The sequence below is a fragment of the Sus scrofa genome, chromosome 7 (genome assembly GCF_054392235.1).
Source record: "Sus scrofa isolate SSC_HxYL_T2T_F1_AM1 chromosome 7, Sscrofa_HxYL_maternal_Yorkshire_Landrace_v2.0, whole genome shotgun sequence".
NCBI lineage: Eukaryota > Metazoa > Chordata > Mammalia > Artiodactyla > Suidae > Sus > Sus scrofa.
In genome coordinates, this window is record NC_139389.1 from 39,454,721 (window position 1) to 39,477,173 (window position 22,453).

At 47.0% G+C, this 22,453-nt stretch overlaps 1 protein-coding gene across 17 annotated transcripts in view; it reads left to right on the plus strand.

The window, feature by feature from the left end:
• Positions 1-22,453, plus strand: part of ANKS1A (ankyrin repeat and sterile alpha motif domain containing 1A) — a 183,530-nt gene that overhangs the window by 76,161 nt on the left and 84,916 nt on the right. For 6 of the 17 annotated variants that reach the window (XM_084966599.1, XM_084966598.1, XM_021098222.2 and 3 more), the window contains 7 exon segments: positions 1,709-1,865; positions 10,531-10,827; positions 11,565-11,640; positions 11,928-12,029; positions 12,125-12,226; positions 14,253-14,449; positions 17,806-17,898. In XM_084966599.1, coding sequence (XP_084822725.1) covers positions 1,709-1,865; positions 10,531-10,827; positions 11,565-11,640; positions 11,928-12,029; positions 12,125-12,226; positions 14,253-14,449; positions 17,806-17,898 — 1,024 coding nt within the window. 17 annotated transcript variants of the gene reach the window in all.

Genomic DNA, 22,453 nt, shown 5'->3' on the forward strand with positions numbered 1-22,453 from the left:
GAAATCATGCTTTGCCTTTTCTTCTGCTTATTCTTTTCCCCTCTGAAATGGGGCAGTACGATACAGTGATCTGAATATGAATCTCAGGTTTAGGGTAGCCAGCTTATAAAGGGGCTGGATAGTTTATTAGGTAACCAGCCCCTTTATAAACTGAAAATAAATGGAGGGGTCATAAGAAACTTTCCTTCCGTTAAGTAGTTATTTACTTGCTTTGTCTTTCTACTTGTCACTTTTTCCTCATAAAACTAGCCTTGCAGGAGTTCCTGCTGTGGTGCAGTGGGTTAAGAATCCGACTGCAAATGCTTGGATCGCTGTGGAGGTGCAGGTTTGATCCCTGGCCCAGCACAGTGGATTAGAGGGTCTGGTGTCCCAGAGCTGCAGTATAGGTTGAAGCTGTGGCTTGGATTCAGTCCCTGGCCCAAGAATTTCCGTATGCTGTGGGTATGGCTGAAAAAGAAAAGAAAAAGTAGTCTTGTAGACAAAAGCACCGTTTTTAAGGGGAAAAATACATAAATAACATGGCCTATTTAGTTCTCTTAAGTATAGAGAGTTTAGCAATTGGGTGGGATTTGTGTGGAAAGTTTTCTGGAGAAGGTGCACTTGGGCCGGGGTTTGAGAGAAGGCACAATTTCAAATGATCAGGCAGCCCACAGAGGGCACTACCCTGCAAGTGAGGAAGAATATGCCATGGCTTAGAGCAGGAGCAGGCGCAGTGGTGGAGCATAATGGGTAGATTTGCCAGGAAGACTGGAAGCCAGAGTGTAGCAGAAGAGAGGGTTTTCAGGAGAGTTTGAAGCATAGCACTAAAGGAGATAAGCAGTAGAAGCTTAGCTGATGTGAGGAAAGATTATTGGGACCATTTAGATTTTTCTGAGCTGGGAGCAGGGCCCTGCCACCTGGTGGTACTCTGTACCCCTGGTGTGAAATTTGGCCCAACCCGATGACTCTGGTGCGCAGGAAAGAAGGCTGTTTCCTTCTGCGTTAAACTCTGTTGAGATACATCGAACGAGTTTTTCTGTAGACAAAGCTAACAGAAAATCTGTAAAGAGTTCCCCTTAAATAGTAGGGTAACCTGAATTAAAGTGAATCTCAGACTTGAGTGACTGTAGCTTGTTAGCCAGGTTCACCTTCAGCTGCTGTTTTTATTTACGGTGGGGATTTTCTTTGACCTCATGTGTGTGGGGATAATTATACATTTGTGTCTGCTTAATTAGTGGTGTCACCAAGAAGAAAGCCCTTCTTTCTGGATGCATCAAATGATACCATATGTGTCTGGCTCATGTTTGCAACAACTTGCATCCTGCTCTGCCCGTCAGAGCACATCACTTCCAGCTCCCACATCACTAAGTGCTCTGGATGATATTTGTTTTGCATGACTTCTTTTATGTAAATTCGATCCCTAAATGCTGTTTCAACATAACAAACAAGGAAACCTTGAAAGGTTTAGACAAGGGAGGCAGATGTTTTCAAAGTAATGGAAAATAGATGAACTATCTAGAAAGCCTAGAGGTGATGGAGCCTGGGAGGTGATGAGTCAGTGTGATGTGGCTCAAGGTGGCTCATTCTTCTCTCAACAGCTCATGGAATAAAAGAGAAAGACTGGGTGATGAGCTCAGGTGGAGGGCCTCCTGCTCTATAGGTGTAAAGAGCTCTTTGTAGGAAAGACTTTTGAATTCTGCAAACTCATGATTCATTTTTGCTTTCCTAGGGATGTGGTCGAGGTTCTTCTGCGGAATGACGCGCTGACCAACGTGGCTGACTGTAAAGGCTGTTACCCTCTGCACTTGGCAGCCTGGAAAGGAGATGCCCAGATAGTGCGGCTGCTCATCCATCAAGGGCCGTCACACACCAAAGTCAATGAACAGGTTGGAAGGAAGGGAAGCTTTCTTCCATGTAGCTGCAGCCAGACTGCAGCCCAGATCTCAGGGAAGCAGCTGCTTGAGCAGGCCTTCCCTCTCCCCAGCACCCCACCTTCTAGCGTCAGGGAACCCTCACACCACAGAAGGCACCTTTTATGTGTGTTTGTGTCATGCACATCTGGCAGAGTACTGTAATAACATTCCCAACACTCACCTCATGTGCAGACTTTGAAATAATGCAAGTCCTGCAAAATTGCCCAGAATTTGTTTCCAGCTGTCTGGCTGATGGCATCGGCGTGGCAGTACAGCCTTAGCTGGAGAGCAGAGGTACCAGTGTGGGTCAGCCAGCCCTCTCTGAACTGTGCTCTTCTTGTTTATGTACATCAGGAATCGCAGAAGTGAAGTCCTCGTGCTAGTGCTGAAAAGTGACCCCACAAAGACACAGGAGTGGAGGTCAAGGGTGATTCCACTGAGTGAAGATCATTTCCGTGGCGTCCTCTTGTGTCCATTTTAGGCTGACCTTGCTCTGACAAAGCAGAGAGAATTCTTAAAAAATAAAAGGCTGCTTTTGAGCAAAAACGCTGTCCGGTGGCCATAGATTCAGGTACAATGAGACTGTACCTCCTCTCCTTTATGTTTTTTTCCTTGGGAAAAGTTCTATTTGAATTATGTAAGTTCTAAGACAAGCCTCCCTTGTGTTTTATAACACAAGTCCCTGTAGTTTGCATCTGAGATGAGGTCCATTTGAAAGGAGCTGGGCTCTCCCTGTGTGATAAGCCATCCCTGCTCTGAGCTGAAGCAGATAACGTTTCTTAGCTGCTTGAAGGGAGGGATGCTTCCCTTTCTCGACAAGCTTGGGACTGTTTTCCTGTTGACTTCACTCAGAGGAGATTGTTAAATTGCCTGTAGGATTAGATCAGGGTTATTCCTCCAAAAATAGGGAACTGTTCTTGCCGGTCCATCTGACAAGACCGGGCACATTCTCAGAGAGCTGTTAAGAACGTGATTTTGATTCAAGAAAAGGGCAGCTTGGCTGTGAGTTGGGAGGAAACCACAGCAGCGCTCTCCCCAAACCTCTAATTGGGAGGTTGTGTGTGTGTAGCTGTTAATCAGCTTCCCTTCCCCTTTCAGGCTGTATTTCCCGGATAGGCGAGCAACCGACATTTAAGATCATCAGCGAGGATGTTTGTTTTATAACATTAGGCATAAAAATTGTCTCTTTAAAATCTAAATGCAATTTGACTCCTCCTGGCTAAGTGATGGTAATTTCTCTTATCTGGAGGAAATGTATAAGGAAGTTTGCTTTTAACTAATATTCTGCAGTGTTGAAAAATCTAGACATCCATTAAAATCCTTCTCATTTATGAAATTTTCAGCCACCATTTCTAAGCCTGTCTTTGCTCACTTTTGCCTTGGAGCACAGCTGCTTGGCGTTTTGAGCCACTTGAGTATGCCAGCTTGTTCTGCTCACAGCCACCTCTCGCCTGGGGTACCTGTGGTAGGGGGGACCCCAGCCCAGTGCTTTGAGTGTCTGGCTGGCAGGGGCGGGGGGCGGCGGGCAGGGGCTGAACACAAGGGCTGCAGAGCTTGAGGAACCTATGGAGGCAGTAGTTACAAGTACCACGTTGATTGACTAGAAGCCATTCATGTTGTCCCACGTGGATGCTGGAATTAGGAGGGGGTGATGGCGCTGTGCCCTGGAGGTTGTCTTCCTCTTTAACTTCTTTTGAGGCACCCCAGAGGGCAGATCCGAGCGTTCTAGTGTTGGGCCCCTCGGGGCTGTGCATTGCTTTGATATATTCCATCCATTTTATCATCACATTTTCTTTTCCTCTCCTTTTTATAGAATGCTCTTGAGATCAAAGAACTCAAAAAGTACGGCCCCTTTGACACTTATCTCAATGCCAAGGTGTGTACTTTGCTGCCAGGATTTCTCTGCATCATTTCTCCAAGCCGCACTTGCTCTTTGGTCCTCTCTGGCTTCTACTCTCAGCCACTCAGGCTCCTCTTTGTCATCCTGACTGTTTTCTGCTTCAGCCCATCTGCTTTTGGCTTGCCTGGGAATGGGAAAATGCAGCTTCAGTGGTTTTGTTTTTGTTTTTAAAACCCACACCAGTTCTGGAAAGGTTGGGCACATTTCCTTTAATGCCTGAAAAGCTTAGAAGTGGCAGAAATGGGGAAATAGGGACCATATTCAAGGCATAATTTGCTATCATGATTTTTAAAATCATTTAAATTCAAAAAAGAAAAATTTGGGAGTTCCCGGCGTGGCGCAGAGGAAACAAATCTGACTAGGAACCATGAGGTTGTGGATTCGATCCCTGGCCTCGCTCAGTGGTTAAGGATCTGGCATTGCTGTGAGCTGTGGTGTAGGTCGCAGATGTGGGTCCTAGATGCCGCTCGGATCCCGAGTTGCTGTGGCTGTGGTGTAGGCCGGTAGCTACAGCTCTGATTGGACCCCTAGCTTGGCAACCTCCATATGCTGTGGTGCGGCCCTAAAAAGCAAAAAAAAAAAAAGAGGAAAAAGGAAAAAACGAAAAAATGCAGGTAAAAGATATCACAACGATTAGCTTACTTTTTAATAAGCAAGAAATGATTAAATTCTACTTCCTAGATTAAAACATTTTTTAAAATTTGCTTTCCATACTTCTTTGAAGTGGAATCTGATTTTCAGTAGCTTGTGGTGGAAGTGTGGGAAGAGGGGCATCTGTAACTCCATTTTACTTTATTTTGTTTTTTGGGCCACGCTCTTGGCATGCAGAAGTTCCTGGGCCCGGATTGAACCCGAGCTACAGCAGTGACTTGAGCCACAGCAGTGACAACAGAATCCTTAACCACTAGGCCACCAGGGAAAGCCCCATTTTCCTCTTAAAAGCTGCTGGTGCAGCTCCCCTCTCATTTCCTTGGGCTTTCAAGCCTGAGCCCCTTCTTTGCAGCCTTTAGCTTCTCTCTATGTGTGGTCGCTCTTGGCCTTTGGAAGGGCTCAGAAATAGGACCCAGCAGGGGGTCTGGCTTTGACTCTCCCTCCCAGTGAGGCTGGGCCAGGTAGCAGACTGGTGGGCCTGATGACAAACACCCAGCCTGCTGGCCTTGGGCCTGGACCCGAGGCAGAGCTTGCAGGTGGGGCCATGACGTCAACCTCTCTCCTCTGCTCTCCCACCTGCTGTTTTTGACTCGAGTTGTCATTCGGATAAGCTTTGCTTTTTGGCACCAACCTAGAGTTTGTTTGAGTCACAGCATTATTCACGTCAGCTACCTTTCACTTGCTCTGCATATAGCAGCCGCTGGGAAGGGAAATTTAAGGGCCTTCTGTCAGTTTCCAAGTGCAAAGCAGATATTTCATGTTTTCCTTTGAGAAATACTGATTTATCACATGTGCTTCCCATGAGCTGGACCTCGGCAGGCTCTGCGGGGGCGGGGGATCCTTCAGCTCTTGGGCCCTGATGGTGGAGAAGCAGTTTGACCTGTGGTGATGGAGCGTGTTAGCTTTTGTTTTGGCCCAGTCTTTCAGTTCTGTTTTCTAATCTTCAAAATGGGAAGTTACTCCAGCTGTTTTTCTTGGAAGTAGTGTGGCAGAATGGAAAACCCTCATAGGTCAAGGTCTTTCACATCAGACCCAAGTTTGAATTCTCTGCCGCCACTTACTGGCGTTGACTTGAACAAGTTCCTCAGTTTCCCTGAATGTCTTTCCTCTGTGGTAAAGTGGGGTATACCAGCTACTCTGCCGGATGGTTTTGGAGTTCAAATGAGATCATGGATATGAACTAAAAAGACCTGATTACTAGTAATACTTGAGGTCCTGATTTTTAAAGGTATATACCATGTGGTATTTCTGAAAGGGCACTTGGGAGTTTGTTATTTGTTACTAGTGGTGAAGCTTAATATAACATTTCTCCATCAGCCTCTTTGGGGTTTTGTTTTGGGGGGAGACTCCTTGAAGCGATTGTTTTCCCATTTGGTGGTTGGTTTGGTTAGCTTCTAAAGCTCTGATTAAAGGGTAAGACTTTGGTTCTTAAAAGCACATTTTCCTATCCCTTGATTTTGCACACATAAAAGAAATTGAGTCTAAAGGAATAAGAATGTACTTCTCTTTTTAGAAATACAGCCTTCCCTCAGTATTTACAACGGTATTGGTTCTAGGATCCCCTTGGATACCAGGCCCAAATCTCTTGTATAAAACGGCACAGTGTTTGCGTAAACCTACTTACATCCTCCCTTATACCTCAAATCATCTCTAGGTTATTTATAATAATTCCTAACACAATGCAAATGCTATGTAAACAGTTGCCACTATTTACAAATTCAAGTTTTGCTTTTTGAAACTTCCTAGATTTTTTCCCCCTGAATGTTTTTGGTCCATGATTGGTTGACTCTGTGGATGCAGAACTTGTGGGTTTGCAGGCCAACTGTACCACCCTTTGCCTCCACCCCACCCACCACCGCCTCAAAGGCCAAATGATGTAAACTCCATTAAGGAATAAAGCTGTTGGGGTTGTGCTACGAGTGCAAATTCTTCTTGAGCTGATTTGATGCTAACCTCCCTAGGCTTCATCTTTACTCAGTGGGTCTTTATTGACCTGGTGTATCTAAGAATTGTTTTTGCTAAAGTACATTTTGGTGTTAAGTCCCATCAGGCACCTGGAGAAATTAAGAAGTTGCAGGTGCTTTTCCTGGGAGCAGAGAGAGTTTTCATGAGCCTTTATCTTCCTCTTTAACATATGAAGCCTCTCCTGTTTCAGCAAGTCGGCATAAACTAGTCCAAATGTAAGGTGGAACTATTAACATTGTTCGCTTACCTTCTTTTAAAACAGTTTTAACTTGGTTTGATTATCATAGAATGAGCACTGGTCAGTTTAGTTTCATAGGACTGTTTTCCATACACTTAAAAATAATCCGCAGTTGTAGAGCTGGAGGAGACCTAGAAGTTATCTAGACCAGCTGTCTCCACATGCTGATCAACTTGTTGTGTCAGCATCACCCAGCAAACTTTTATAACACTTTTTATCATGAAAAAATTTCCAGCTTACAAAAAGTTGCAAGGATAATACAGTGAACACTTCTTGATTCACCAACTGCTAACGTCCTGTCACACTGCGTGTACTCACACCACTCCTTTCCGTGAGCACATGTTCTCTCATGTGTATATGTATATGACAACACAGAATCCTTCATCACCTAACTGCCAGGCCACCAGAGAGTTCCAAGAGCGATGTTCTGTCCCTCCTTTTTAGTGCATCACATCACAGGGCTCGTGATGTCGGCTCCTTTCATTCTCTTTTGCTTTTTTAGGGCTGCACCTGCGGCATATGGAGCTTCCCAGGCTAGGGGTCAAATTGGAGCTGCAGCTGCCGGCCTACACCACAGCCACAGCAACGCCAGATCCAAGCCTCATCCTCGACCTACACCACAGCTCACGGCAATCCTTAACTCACTGAGTGAAGCCAGGGATTGAACCCTTGTCCTCATGATATTGGTCGGATTCTTGACCTGCTGAGCCACAACAGGAACTCCAGTTTGTTTCATTCTTGATGATAATGATGATGAATGATTGCTTGGTTAAGTTGGTGTCTGCTAGATTGGTAACCTTTTTAATAATAGTTTTCCTGGAATTCCCTTGTTGTTAAGTGTCCCCTGGCCCAAGAATTTCTGCTGGCCTCAGAGCCAGGGCCGGGGGAGGGGTGCGGGGGGAGAAAAAAGAAAGAACCACTAAGCTAACTTTGCACTAGAGCAGGAGTCCTCTTTTCTCACCTAAAAAAGCGAGCCACCTACCCCGTATTTCCTTTGTCTGTCTGTTTCTCCTAGTAACAAACAGAATTACTGCTTGGCAGCCTTTCTGGATTCCACTGATTTTTGGTTTTATTCTTGGTTGACATCTGTTTTCCCAAACCTTGCATCTATTGGCCAGAGTTCTGCCTTCAGAGCTTTACAGAGTAAGTCTGACTCTTCGTCCACATGATGGACTTGGGTCTTATGCTTTTCCTGTATCTTCTAAATCTCAGTAGATCCACTTTGTCTGTTCCAATTTGGATGTATTTCTAGAGCCTATACACGGTTGCTGCAGAGAGCTGCAGCCCCGCTGTCCCTAACTTAGATGTCTGCCAACAGTAGACAAGAGTGCAGTTAGGCTCTAATCCAGGCACTGGGAGGTAATGGTTTTGAATAGTTCCCAGAGGAGAAAGGCCATGGAAATGCGTCTAGATGGGTTTCTGCTGTGTGTGTGTGTGTAAAATGCATAAGTAATGGGTTTATACATTGAGTGGGTCTCCAGATGTGAAGGTTGCAGTGATCCTTTCTTCCTTAGAAGTATTGACCTAGCAAGGAAGAACTGAAAGGGAATCTCAAGATGGGCAGGAATGGAGAATTTGTGCAAAGACTTTGGACAGTAGTAGGAGCGTGTTGCGAAGGCCCACGCTCCGTAGTCGGGAGGTGTAGTCGCCGCAGACGTGAACTCAGGAAGATTATAGTTACCAGACATGTCTGGCAAGACTGAAACATAAAAAAGCGACTTCCTACCCCGTGAATAGAAATGGCTGAGATGTGGTTAGGCCATTTTTCACACAGAGAGGCGGTTTGCCGGGTGGTGGTCACCGCCACGCCTTTAGCAAGGCAGCTCTGTGGTGGCTGCTTTAGTTCTGACAAAAACCCAGAGAAGATGCTTTTTCCCCTGCTGGATAGTTTAGAGTTTTACAGCTCTTCAGGCCCTAATGACATATTTTCAACAGATTATTCTGGTTGTGGGGAGACAGCTTGGATATAGAGGAGGCAGCAGTATGTGCTTCAGAGTCAGGGAGTTCCTCTGGGCCGGGGTTTTAATGAGAATAAGCTGACTCTCATGGCCCTTGCTGTCATGCTAATCTTGAGATGTTAAAACCCTGAAAATCCTCTTAAACTTCTTTGGGTGGCAGCTCTGCCCCAGGGTCCCTCTACAGGAAGCTCCTAGGAGTTTTCATGGCTGTAGCTGTCTTGTCTTTTCATGAGGAAGTGAAGTGACAGCTCTAAGTTTTTCTTATGCCATAGCTTAAGAAGAAATGAGCACATGGGTGGCCTGAAGGGTTTGTTTGGCAAAGGGGAGCCCTGAGGGTCTACTTCTTGCCAGGCGTTCCTCCTTCCCTCCAGACTTTCAGAATGACATGGGATTGGTCCCCTGGACCCAGTTGCATCGCAGGCGGCCGTGGGCACCTGGCTGTGTTCTGTGGCCCGGAAGTCTGTCTGCACCTTCCAGGCAGCTGCTCTTGTGGAGCTGTTTGAGCTCAGGGCTGCTGCTTCCTCTGTTTCTCTGTGTGCATCTGTCCTGGCCTGTGGCTCCTACTACCACCCTTTCTGTCCTTGTTTCATTTAAAAAATATTCTTTGCTCTCAGTCTGGCCTTTTGGGGCCTTGCTCCCAGTAGCTCTGGACCTTTCTGATACACTTGGTGTAGCTGGAGAAAATGATGCAGTCAAATGCCAGATCAAAAGCAGATGGAATTGCATGCATGTCCGGGTAACCTAGTCTGTTACTTTCAATATCAGTAACAGAATTAAAGCAATTGTAGGAACATTTACTTTTTACCTTTTGACCACTGAAAGGTGCACAATATTGATTTGAAGGACACACGCCCTCAGAAGCTGGTTTCTCCAAAGTGGCAGGACCCTCCTTGATAAATTCAGGAATCTCAAAATCTCGTGGGAGAATGATTCTTTTCATTAGTGCCTCTGTGAAAGGAGAGGCCATGGGAATTCCTTTATTCCTGCTCTAGTCGTACATTGTCAGCAGGAAGGGAAAGAGCGTAACTGGAATGATTAACATTTTTTTCTGATGGTTGATAAAGCACAAACTTCTGTTTCATCTCAGGTTCTACCTTTGGTTTAAAACAAAATTGGCATTAGACGACCATGGGTTTGAGCATTTAAATTAAGGGCAGTGTTACAATTTTCAATATTCTGCACCTCTCACACGAAACATTTGGTGTCAGATCGGATCTTTCTTCCCTAAGCAGCACCTCCCTGCATAGCCGTAGATCATGCACGAGTGCTGGGCTCAGGCTCCTGTATTGGCTCAGGGCGGTGTCAGGGGCCTGTGTTCCCCTGTGACTGAGCTCACATGCCTCTGTCCTCTGGAAATGGCTGTTGGCTTATGTGTCGAGGGTGACTTTTTGGTGCTCTGCTCTGTTACTTTCATTGTTGGCTGATTGATTTGCATGCAAAAAGCTATGCAGGGGACCAACTCTTTCAAAAAAGCTTGTGTGTGAAGCCAAGGATTGTCTGTCGACAGATCCCAAATCAGAACCACAGGGTTGGCTGAATAGAAATTGTAAAACCAGTTGAAGCTGAACGTGGATCCATGGCAGTGATGCTCTGGGCCCCCACCCATGCCCAGGCTTTGGCCCGAGGCCTGCTGCGCTCCCTGGCCCAAGCTCCTTGCTGCTTCAAGGCACCGAGGGGTCTGCAGGTGCTGACGATGTGGGCCGCCCCCCCCCCCCCACCGCTTGCAGTACCAGGGCGAGACAAGGTGATTGAGCCGTCAGCCTTGTCTGCGGGAGAGCACGTCTGAATTCTGACTTCGTTCTGTCAGTCCCTCGTGTCGCTGCCATTTTTCACATTTACATTTCAGTGGTTTTACACTTGATTGTCCTCATCCTGTGCCAGTCTGCCAGTCACCTTTCTGATGCCATCCGCCTGTTGGCCCTTTAGAACAATGACAACGAGACAGCCCTACATTGCGCGGCGCAGTATGGCCACACGGAGGTGGTGAAGGTCCTCCTCGAGGAGCTCACCGACCCTACCATGCGCAACAACAAGTTCGAGACCCCGCTGGACCTGGCGGCGCTCTACGGGAGGCTGGACGTGGTGAAGATGCTCCTCAATGCGCACCCCAACCTCCTGAGCTGCAACACCAAGAAGCACACCCCGCTGCACTTGGCGGCGAGGAATGGCCACCGGGCTGTGGTCCAGGTCCTCCTGGACGCTGGCATGGACAGCAACTATCAGGTAGGGCCGGGCATACCACCAGGCGCAGGGGGCTAGTCATTTTGGAAAAGGCACATGTGCAGGCTGCCAGGCTGTGTTCCTCCTTAGCATCATGCCAGATGCTGCCATTTGCTCACTCATTGTAACGTGAAGCTTACAAAGAAACTTCTCAAGTGAGTCTGTTATTTTTGGTTTTTTTTCAGGGGTGATACGTGGTCCTTCACCCCGAAAGACACGCTCATGGGCTCTCTCTTGATGTTAGGAAACTCATTATCTTCCTCTCCGTGTGTTTCCACTGCCACCACATCACCTCCGATGTCCCGCCAAGCTGATGTTGCCAGCAGGGGACTGAGCACTCCCCCTGTTGGTGGCTTTACCCACTCAGAGGAGTTGCCATTCCCTGGGCTTTGCAGCCACCAGGAACATTTGAAGTTAAGGTGTTTTCACCCCCTTGTACTTTTCTTCTCATCACATTCCTTCCACCCAGGAGGGTGGCGATTGGAGGAGTATCACCCATGGGTGGCCACCAAGAGTAACCATGCAGTGGCATATCAAACACCCCTGACCAAGCACAGGCCATGCTTGTGGTTCTGGAATCCAGACAAGAAAAGTGGAAAAGATAATGACAGAGGATTTTGTGTGGTGTATTTTAGTTTCCTGTCCCTTCTTGTCTATGTCCCGTTTGTCGTGTGAAGCCACGCCAAACCTGGGTCGCTCTTCTGATGACATCCCGCTGTGCGCTCTCGTTTGCTTTCCAGACGGAGAAAGGCAGTGCTTTGCATGAGGCTGCTTTGTTTGGCAAGACCGATGTGGTGCAAATCCTGCTGGCTGCAGGTGAGAGGTCGGCAGCGCTCTTGTCTACACAGCATGCCAGGGTTGGGATTGTTTCCCCCTAGGATCCCCAGAGGGGGATTTTTGCTGGCTGTGTTTGAACCCACTATGTGTCTGTCTCCACTGGTTGATTGCAAATGTATGGGTTGTTCTTGAATAGCTGGATAAGACGGCTTTGGATGGAAATGTTGGTTGTGCTGCTGGGAGCATTAGGTGTCCTGGAGTTTGTGACCCCGTTTGAGGCCCGCTCGAAAGTGATCACCCTGTGGTCCATCTGTGTGCCTTTCTAGGAATTGACGTCAACATAAAAGACAACCGCGGCCTGACTGCCCTGGACACTGTCAGGGAGCTGCCTTCTCAGAAGAGCCAGCAGATAGCAGCGCTTATTGAAGGTATCAGCCCATCTCCCTGCCTGGGCGACCAGGGGACATGCTGGCCGAACCATGGCATTTGCATTTGGTGCAGCTCATTTTGTCTTTCCATGCAGATCACATGACTGGAAAAAGAAGCGTGAAAGAGGTAGATAAAACCCCCACACTGCAGCCACCTCCTGTCTCCAGTGTGGACTCCACATCCCAGAAGTCTCAGGGTAAGTCAGCTCTTTGCCAGCACAGGGGCTCAGCCCAAAAAGAGTTGAACATTTCTCCATAGAATGGAAATTTTTTTTTTTGGTCTTTTTGCCTTTTCTAGGGCTGCTCCCGTGGCATATGGAGGTTCCCAGGCTAGGGGTCGAATCGGAGCTGTAGCCACCAGCCTATGCCAGAGCCACAGCAATGCAGGATCTGAGCTGCATCTGTGATCTACACCACAGCTCACGGCAATGCTGGATCCTTAACCCACTGAGCAGGGCCAGGGATCAAACCCACAACCTCATGGTTCCTAGTCAGATTCGTTAACCACTGCGCCACGACAGGAACTCCTAGAATGGAAAATCTTAATTTAAAGATTAAGTGGGGGAATAAAGTCCCTTTTACCCTGAGCATAAAGTCCTCCGGGGACTGGGAGTACTTAATTCATAGCCAAATTCATTTTTTTCCAACTACTATATGAAGTTTTATTTGGCATCCTTGACTGTGGATCTTTTCTTTCTTACTTTATTTTATTCTCTACTTTTATTTTATTTTATTTTTTTGGCCAGGGCTTAGAGGGAAAGTGCCGAATCCTAACCACTAGACCACCTGGGAACGCCCCCCTCCCTTTGTCTTTTGTCTTTTTAGGGCCGCACCCACTGCATATAGAGGTTCCCAGGCTAGGGGTCTAATTGGAGCTACAGCCGTTGGCCTACACCACAGCCACAGCAACACCATGGCTGCGACCTACACCACAGCTCACGGCAATGCCGGATCCTTAATCCACTGAGTGGGGCCCGGGATCAAACCCGAGTCCTCATGAATACTGGTTGGGTTCATTACCGCTGAGCCACAACAGGAACTCCCTTTTTTTTTTTTCTTTCCTAATACACACTTTAGTGCCTTGAGTATAGTTGACCCAGAGTAAATATTTAATGAGTGTCATCTGGTTCGTAGTATATGTGGCAGATTTCAGTAATATATCATTTATCCAGCAGATGTGGTCTGTGTGCTAGCTTGGGCAGTCCAGCCTCTTCATCATTAGCCAGAATCCCCCTTTCAGATTGGTGGAGTGGCCTTTTAGGTCCTAGGTATGATGGATGAGAAGGAACACTGACACCTCCCCCAGACCCAGGTCACATTGAGGAAGGCCAGAGAAACAGAGCAAATCCAGATACTACAAAAGGGCAGGGATTCCTTAGAGGACTAGGGAGATATAAGGGTTAAGGGGTTCCCAGCTACTATGGGGTCCTTTCACCCTCCCCTGGTCACACTTTTTTTCTTGACCTGATAATCTAGTAATGGGATTAGTAATTCACTAAGCTCTTAGCTTTCAAGGATTTTGTAGTTAAGAGTTTTTGTTTTTGCTTTTGTGTTTAGCCTTGCCCGCAGCATGTGGAAGTTCCCAGGTTGGGGATCAAACCTGTAGCACATCAGTTACAAGACCAGATCCTTAACCTACCGTGCCACCAGGGAACTCCTACAGTTAGAGTTTTGACTATTTGCAAGTGACCCAGAGGTCCCTGGTCTATAATAGTTGGTTACTTTGCAAAGTCACAAATTTGGATCCTGGGCGCCCTGAGGTTCCTAGTTACCTAGCGAGTGAGTCGGACAGCTGCACAGCACCTCCACCTCAGAAAGGCTTCACCATCCTCTATTTTGCTGGAGCACGTGGAGGCTGTTATTAAGAACTTAGGGGATTACTGAAATTTTAGCTTTACTTTGCTACATTTCATGGTTTAAGTTCATGCTGTCATGGTATTAAAGTGTTTGAGACTTTATAACGGTCTTGGGAGATGTTCTTCATGGATGTCATAGGTTTTCCATATTGAATTAGAGAAAAATCTGTTCAGTTCTCAGGATATGAAGGGCGGATGCAAGTCTGTATTTATCCCTGTCCGTGGAGAAAGCCATTGTTTAGTTTCCTGCTCTGTGTTAATGTCAGCCTAGTTCAGGTTGCCGAAGGGGCTTTGGGTTATTGCTGTGGCAGGAAATCGGAGACCCTGCCCTCCTCTCACTGACCCTCTGGCCTCTGACCCTCTGCAGGTGACGTGGAGAAGGCAGTGACTGAACTGATCATCGACTTTGACATGAACACGGAAGAGGAGGGTCCCTACGAGGCGCTGTATAACGCTGCCTCCTGCCATTCGTTGGACAGCATGGCCAGCGGGCGCTCGTCTGACCGGGACTCAGTGAACAGGGAGGCTGAGGCAGCCGGAGTGAAAGCTGCTGGAGTGAGGCCTGTACGTAGCCGGGCCCCCACTCCAGGGTTGTATTGTCAGCCTGCGCCCTTGTGGGGAGCTGGGAGAGGATGTGTGAGCTCCAGTGGCAGCTGCTTTTCCCAGGCCTGTGTCCTGCTCCCCCAGTGTTGTCCTGGGGGCTCTACCCTGATCCGTCTCGCTTTGTGTGGTTGAACTATGCAGATCACGGGGAGGTGGGATTTTAATTTTTCCAATGTCTTTTTTTTTTTTTTTGACTGCCCCCACATGTGAAAGTTCCTAGGCCAGGGATTAAACTCATGCCACAGCAGTGACAACACTGAATCCTTAACTGCTAGGCCACCAGAGAACTCCAAGAATTTTCATTTTTCCAATGTCAGTGTTAACTGTTTGCATCTTTGTTACTTTTTTGGCCTTAGAGCAAATGAGAGCATTTATTACTCTTTAGCCTCAGGGCTGCTTCTGTCTTTGAGGTCTTTGCTGTGTATTGTTTGCCCCTTTCTGGAGAGCGGTTCCCTCAGTGAAAGAGCTCACCAAGTTCCTTCTGCCCTGAGTACATGTTCACCTTGCATTTGTCCTCAAAGGAGGATCCATTTAGATGTGGACAGATTCTGTGTCCACATGCAGGGTTGCAGCAAGGCTTAATCAGATACCATACGTATTGGTATGTGACGTTCTTATTTTTCCCAGTTAACCCTTCCAGCCATTGAAATGGTAAGATGAGGAAAAGCCTGAATCTTTCTTCTAAAGGTCAGCCTTCCCATCTGAGGGCTGCTTTTGCTGGTACTTGCTTCTAGCCCTGTGCATGATTTTTCAGACTCCTCACCCCTACTTTATACCCTGGTTTTACTGTGAGCCTAAGCCTAGTCATTGGTCCCATGGCCCTTCCTGCAGTGCCAGACTCAGTGACTTGAGGTTTGGAGCATTGCACTTTAAATAAACAGGTCATTGCTCTAACAGGATCGCAGTGCAGTGCCAGCCCACCTGGAGGCACATTTTCAGGCGTATATTACTTCTTCCTGTTGGAAAGGCTGGCCATTCCCTTTTGGTGTGAATCTGGCTTATGACCATTTTGATGACCCTTTGGCTGCTAGGTGGTCCTTGGGCTTTTCATTCGTGCCCTGGGAATGGCCTGATGCATTTGGTGTTCTTTTTTGTTAGGCTCCTTGCCCTGCCCTGAAATAATCCCAGCATTTCAGTATGGATTTTGGAAAGGCCTGCCAGTCTCGTAGCATTCCCCCAGAGTAGGTGTTAGCAAGGACTGTGATGAAATTCCTGGTCAGTGGTGAAAGTGAATGCATGTGCTGGCCTCCAATCCCATAGTGCTTCTAGTTTGTTGTTTTTCTGCTTCTTCCACTGTTAGGTACTAGTGAACTAGGCAACTCCAATCTTTGAACGAAAGCTTTGCTTTCAGTGGCACTTACAGGTGATGCCCATTAGAGGGAGCTGGAGGCTTTGCAAGAGGAACACAAGGTTACTGCAGTGAGCTTTGAATGACCAAGTCCCTGTGGGGCTTAGCCACTGATTTACCGTCTCTTTGTTCATCCCACTCTAGGAATCTAGCCTCGTCCAGTCCTGCTAAGTAGAAATGGATGCATCTTGGGGTGCATGCTTTGCAGTTTTTACCTGTGTCTTGTGACCTTGCTACCTTCCTGGCCCTTGGTAATTTACGGTGGCCCAGGGACCGTTCTGTGTCTTATAAACACAGTGGATGGTATGTATAAATCAGCTTTGTAGCTCCAGGCCCCTGGGCCAAAGTTTTCACGGTAGAAAAAAAAGACCCTTGCCTCTCTTTCCTTCCAGTGCCCCTGGGGACAACCTCTTCCACAGAAGGCTCCCATATTGTTCTTTCTAAGCTCCTTTAGCCTTGGGAAGGCTTTAAGGATGTGTCATTTTTGTTGTTGTTCTGTTTCATTTTGTTTTTCCGCGGCTACTTTTGTCCCATGGTTGGATAACTGGTGAGGTTATGCATGGGCCTGTGCCCTTTGCCGTTCCCTTCTTTACAAGGTGGCACTGGGGCCACGGCTTGTTCCTATACTTCTGGAGCAAAGAGGAGGCAGAAAGTGGACTTGGTGGGAAATCTGACCTACAGAGCTTTGTGTGGCCTGACCGTACAAGCTGGGAGTTGTTGCCATTGGGCCTCCATCTGGCTGCAGGGCCTTTGGGAATGACCATTTATCACGATATGATACCAAGCAGTGAAGCGCGTTTTAGCTGAGATTAGGGACACTAAACGCTAACGAACCCTGGCAGCCTCTAAGACACGAGCCGCGTCCTCCCCTGCAGCTCTCTCTGAGGCTCTCCCATAATTCAGCTTCCTTTCCCTGCCTTTAAAAATACTCTTGTTGTAGCAGCTGCGTGAACTACCCTGCGAGCCTGGGAGTGAGCCCGCAGGCCAACTCCTGTTTTGGGCGCACACTCCCTTCCCCGCAGGGACTGTCAGGCTGGAATAAGACCTTGCGGTATAAATGATGCTAAACTACTGCAGGGCCAAGGGCAAAACTCTTGGCAGCTTCCTTTCCCCAGTTCCTGCAGCTCTCTCCCCAGGATCTAGATAATCCCTTCTTCAGGGAGTTTCTTGTTCTGGGGCGGGGGCGGGTGAACTCAGGCCTGTTTTTGTGAATAAAGTTGGTATTTGGGACACAGCCACACCCACTCATTTACATTTTTTCTGTGGCTGCTTTTGTGCTCCAGTGGCAAAATTGACGACAAAGCTTAAAATATTTACTGTATAGCCCTTTAGGAAAAAGCTTGCTAGCTCCTGCTAAGGCAGACAACTGGCAAATAATTCCCTTTTCAGAGGGGCTGAGAGGAAATCTGGTTTCCATAGGTGAATGGTAGTCGGTAAAGGAGGTGACCAGGGCTAAGTGTCATCCTCCACTTGCTAGTAAATAGGAATAGCATTAAAGCTTGAGCAGGAGTTGGTGTTTTTGTCCTTGATTGCTCTCCTCATCGCTTCCTTAAAACCTTGGGTTTGTTAGAGCTCTGTGACAAGTCGATTCTTTACACTGACTGTTTCATCTTTTAGACCGAACTGGAAGTTGAACCCCTGGTTTTCCTACACTACAGTGTATGTAGCGGTATTAAGGACATTTTCTGCTGGGGCAGTTGTGTGTTTTCAGTGCTGTTTCTCAGTGTGGTCAAGGATAGGACAGGTGTTTATAATCTCCACTAGAACCATCAAAAAACAAAGAGCTAATTGAATTGTGTGTGTGCAGAGTGCTCAGCCTGTTGGGGGATTCGAAACCTTGAGTTTCATCTCTCAGGGGAATTCTTTACCTCATTCATTTTTATTTCCAAAATTTAAGATAAGAGTAAACCAAAAAGTTAGATTCTCAAAAAAAAGAGGTAGTCAAATGCTTGTTTTTGCTCTTCTCCAGAGGGAACGTCCACCGCCTCCAGCAAAACCGCCACCCGATGAAGAGGAGGAAGACCGCATAGATAAGAAGTATTTTCCCTTGACAGCTTCTGAGGTAGAGGGTTGAGGGTTTATTCCCATCACTGAAATATGATTTTTTGGAAAGTACATCAAGCATGTGCTTAAAGAAGACTTTGCTTTCCCATCTTCGTATCACCTCTTTGGATCAGTAAATTTGTAACAGGGATATCGGTAATCTATACAAAACCTTTCACCCTCACTCAAAAGTAGTAAGCAGGGGGAGTTCCCTGGTGGCTCAGTAGGTTAAGGATCTGGTGTTGCCACTGCTGTGGTGTAGGTTTGATCCCTGACCCAGGAAGTTCTGCATGCCGAGGGTGCGGCCAGGAAAAAAAAAAAAAAAAAAAAAAAAAAAAAGAAGTACTAAGCAAGGAATTTTCCTAGGGCTCTCTAGCAGGCAGGCCAGTTACTGATCTCCTTTGCCACATGGAAAGTAAAACATGACATTTTTCTCATGGCTTCATGAGAAACAGTCTACTTGTGGCTTCTGTACCTGTGCTGTCTTCCGACACAAAGTACCACATATCCCCTAGTTGCTGTTCTGCAGACTGGGTCAGATGAGCAAGCTTTGAGGCATCTGCCCCAAACGTCTTTTTCCCGCTTTTATATTTTCTCTCTTCCTTTCACATAAAGAATCTGCACCAGGACAAACCAGGACAGTGTCATGAAGATGCAGCGAGAGGAGAGATAGGGGTCATTTGGGCAGAAGACTCAGAGGAGGCTGTTTGAAAAGAATAGTGCACCTTTTAGAAAAAAAAATGTTATCACGGGGCAAGTAGTTCAACCTTCTCACTTTAGGTATATGAAGAAAACTATATTTTCCTTAATTTTACTCTTCAAATACAGCATTAATACTTCCTAGCATTCAGAGAACATGTTTATAGAGGGAGTTCCCATTGTGGCTCAGCAGGTTTGATGAAGACGCCAGTTTGATCCCTGGCCTCCCTCAGTGGGTTAAGGATCTGGGGTGGGCACAAGCTCTGGTACAGATATCAGATGTGGCTGCAATCTGGCATTGCTGTGGCTGTGGTGTAGGCCTGCAGCTGCAGCTCCAATTTGGCCCCAAGCCCAGGAAGTTACATGTGCCACACGTGTGGCTATAAAAAGAAAAAGAAAAGAAAAAAGAACATACCTGTGTGTATGTGTTTGTGTATAAAACTGGATCACTTAGTTGTATACTTGAAACACAACGTTGTAAATTAACTATACTTAAATTTTTAAAAATCAGCTAACATAGACTAGTAAATTAAGTCTCATCACTTTATCTGTAAACGTCAGAGTTAAGCTTTTCACAGCAGGCCATGGGCCATCCAGTGAGACAGATTCTTTTTTTTTTTTTTTTAATTTTTTTTTTTTTTCCCCCACTGTACAGCAAGGGGGTCAGGTTATCCTTACATGTATACATTGCAACAGATTCTTTAATGTAAATACATGCAACCAGAAGAATGACATAGTTTAACAAAATGTGCAGATACAAGGAAGCCCTTTTAAAAATGTCAAAGTCAATGTTGGAGAGAGAGGATGATTTCTATGCCAGGTACAAATTCTGTCCTTATTTCTTTCTATTCCTTAATTACAAAATACAGCTATCATGTCTCAACCAAGAGGTCTCTAGAATTTCAGGCTCCGGGATACTAATACATTGCTGTCGGATACAAGTGCATGCAGTAAATCCCTACATGTTTTGTTTGTTTGTTTGTTTTTGTCTTTTTGCTTTTTCTTGAGCCACTCCCACGGCATATGGAGGTTCCCAGGCTAGGGGTCGAATGGGAGCTGTAGCAACCGGCCTACGTCAGAGCCACAGCAACGCGGGATCTGAGCCACATCTACAACCTACACCACAGCTCAAGGCAACCCCTTAACCCACTGAGCAAGGCCCGGGATCGAACCCACAACCTCATGGTTCCTAGTCGGGTTCGTTAACCTCTGCGCCACGACGGGAACTCCCCTATATGTTTTTATATAGAGGTTTGCTCTATTTCTCCCTTTTTACAAGGAAAAACCTAGTATTACGGAGCTTATTCAGTTGGGGCTGGATCTCTTTAAATGCGTTATGCCACCTCTTTAACAAGAACTTGGGTTAAAATTTTTGATGCCCAAGGATACGAGCAAGGCTCTTCAAGAAATAGTAGCTAGCCAGGACTTTCTATTCTCCTAGAACTTTCTAGAGCATACGATTTGGCCCTAATACCGTGTTAAGAAGTAGAGGGATGGAGTTCCCTGGTGGTTTAGCGGGTTAAGGATGTGGCATTGTCACTGCAGTGGCTCAGGTTGCTACTGTGGCATGGGGTTCGATCCCTAGCCCAGGAACTTTCATATGCTATGGGCGCAGCCACCACCCCCCGCCCCCAAAAAAGAAGTGGTAGTGGTAGTAGTAGAAGTAGAGGTGGTGGTGGTAGTAGTAATAGAGGTCGTGGTGGTGGCAGAGGTGGTGGTGGTAGTGGTGGTAGTAGTAGTAGAGGTGGTGGTGGTAATAGTAGTAGAGGTAGAGATGGTGGTAGTAGTAGTAGAGGTGGTGGTGGTGGTAGAGCAGTCGTGGAGAAGTCTTCATATTATTCTCCTTCATGGGAGACTCTGTAACTTGGGAGATGTGTCTTTAGGACTTGATTCCAAATAGCCTAGAATTCTGATCGGGTGAGTCAGTATTTGGAAGGCCCAGAGAACCTTGGCTTTGCTTCTCGAGGATGGTTCTCAGTACATGAATATAGAGCTGATACGTCTGGGTTACCATCCTTTTAATGATTGAGACGGATTGTTTGCTGTGGTCTGAATGGATAGGTCTTCTCCAAAAGTGGACTTGTGGGGGGAAGGGGCTGTAGTCTTCACCATATTCATTTCTTCTGCTCTCAAATCTTTACTACCCTAAACCTCATGTCCTAGGAGGCACTGGCTTCATCCAGGTTTAGGCTTTTGTATTTGGTGCATGATCTGCCCCAGTGTTTGTTTCCTGTTCCTGAGGCTTGTCAGATGACCCATGGAAGCTTTTTTTTTTTTTTTTGTCTTTTTAGGGCCACATCTTTGGCCTATGGAAGATGCCAGGCCTACAACACAGCCACAGCAACGCCAGATTCAAGCTGCATCTGTGACCTACACCACAGCTCACGGCAACACCAGATCCTTGACCCACTGGACAAGGCCAGGGGTCGAACCCACGTCTCATGGACACTAGTTGGGTTCATTACCACTGAGCCACAATGGGAACTCCTGACCCATGGAAGCTTTTGAGGGACGCTGCATATGCCTGGCTGCAGGAGGGCCGCTCAGAGTAGTGACCCACTCATGAAGTGGCTTAGAAAAATTAAACCTACACACACACACACACACGTGCACACGTGCACACACACGAGCTCTTTGCCCCACCAGATGGGCTGCCAGTTACACCAGACCCTCGGGATCTTCTCTGTGCTCAGATGTGCTGAGTGTTTGAGGGAAGTGGCAGCTGCTGGGCTGTCTCTCCCCGGAAACCTGCCCACACTCTGACTAGCCATTCTGTTGGTCACAGTTAGGTTGTGACTGGTAGTAGCTTTTCTCTGAAGCAAAAGTTTCACTTTCCATATAGCATAGAATATGGGTTTTTTGGTTTTGATTTATTGCAAGCCCTGAAGAAGGGAGAAAAAAAGGTTAAGGAGTAATTGAGTAAAGAGCGGAATCCTTTCTGTTGAAAATCAGTTATTGTCGTAGTCACTGTGACATAGGGCTTCTTGAGCAGGAGCTCAGAAGACTAGAAGGAAAGCAGTTTATTGCTTTATTGTAAGATTTTAAAACCACAGCTGGCAGAGGCCAGGACCAAGAGGAAAAGATCCCCCTACATGCTGTCCAGGTATGAACAGGGGGCTCATACAGCTCACATTAGACATCAGACAGCTGCAGGAGGAAAGGGTTCCAGACTGGATGGATAAACCACACTTGCCTGAAAAAAATGAGGCCCACTTGGTCCAGGGTCGGGGGAATGGGTGTGTGATGGCCCAGGCCCTGCCAGGAGCCCTCAGTGTAACCCAGGGCAAGTCTCTAGAGCCTGGGGACCAGGTTTTGCCATCTGCAGAATGAAAGGGCTGGAACCAGGTGCTCTCTAGCTGTGCTGTAATGGGTCCCTTCCAGCTCTGGCATTTGCCAGTTCTCTGCTTCCAGTTGTCAGGCACAGGAGCCAGGCGTTCCCGAGACCCGAGTGAATGTGGGTCCAGTGGGTCTCAAGTGACTGCAAGTCCAGTGGGTCTGATTTTCCAACTGGAAGTCATCAGCCCTGTCCCGCCTGAGAAGAGAAGATGTTGTAGGCCCGGATCCAGGCTGTCACATCCTTCTCGGAGAAGCACGCCTGGGGCTGTGCGGCGGCTCCGGCTGTGTGCAGAGCCCCACAGAATGGGATTTCCAGGGCTCTGCCTTAGTGATAGCTCTGGGTGTGTAAACTTGTAGAAGACAAATTCCTGTCTGTAAAGCCTATGGCATAAAGTTAACACCATAAGAACTGTTAATGGCCCCTCTTTGTTCTCTTAATTGTGCTCCTATGAAGAGACAAAGGAATAAGTAATACAGGCAAAAGACTGTTGTAATGAAATAGCTTTTAGCTTCCAGGTGGCTTTCGGTAAGTGGAGGTT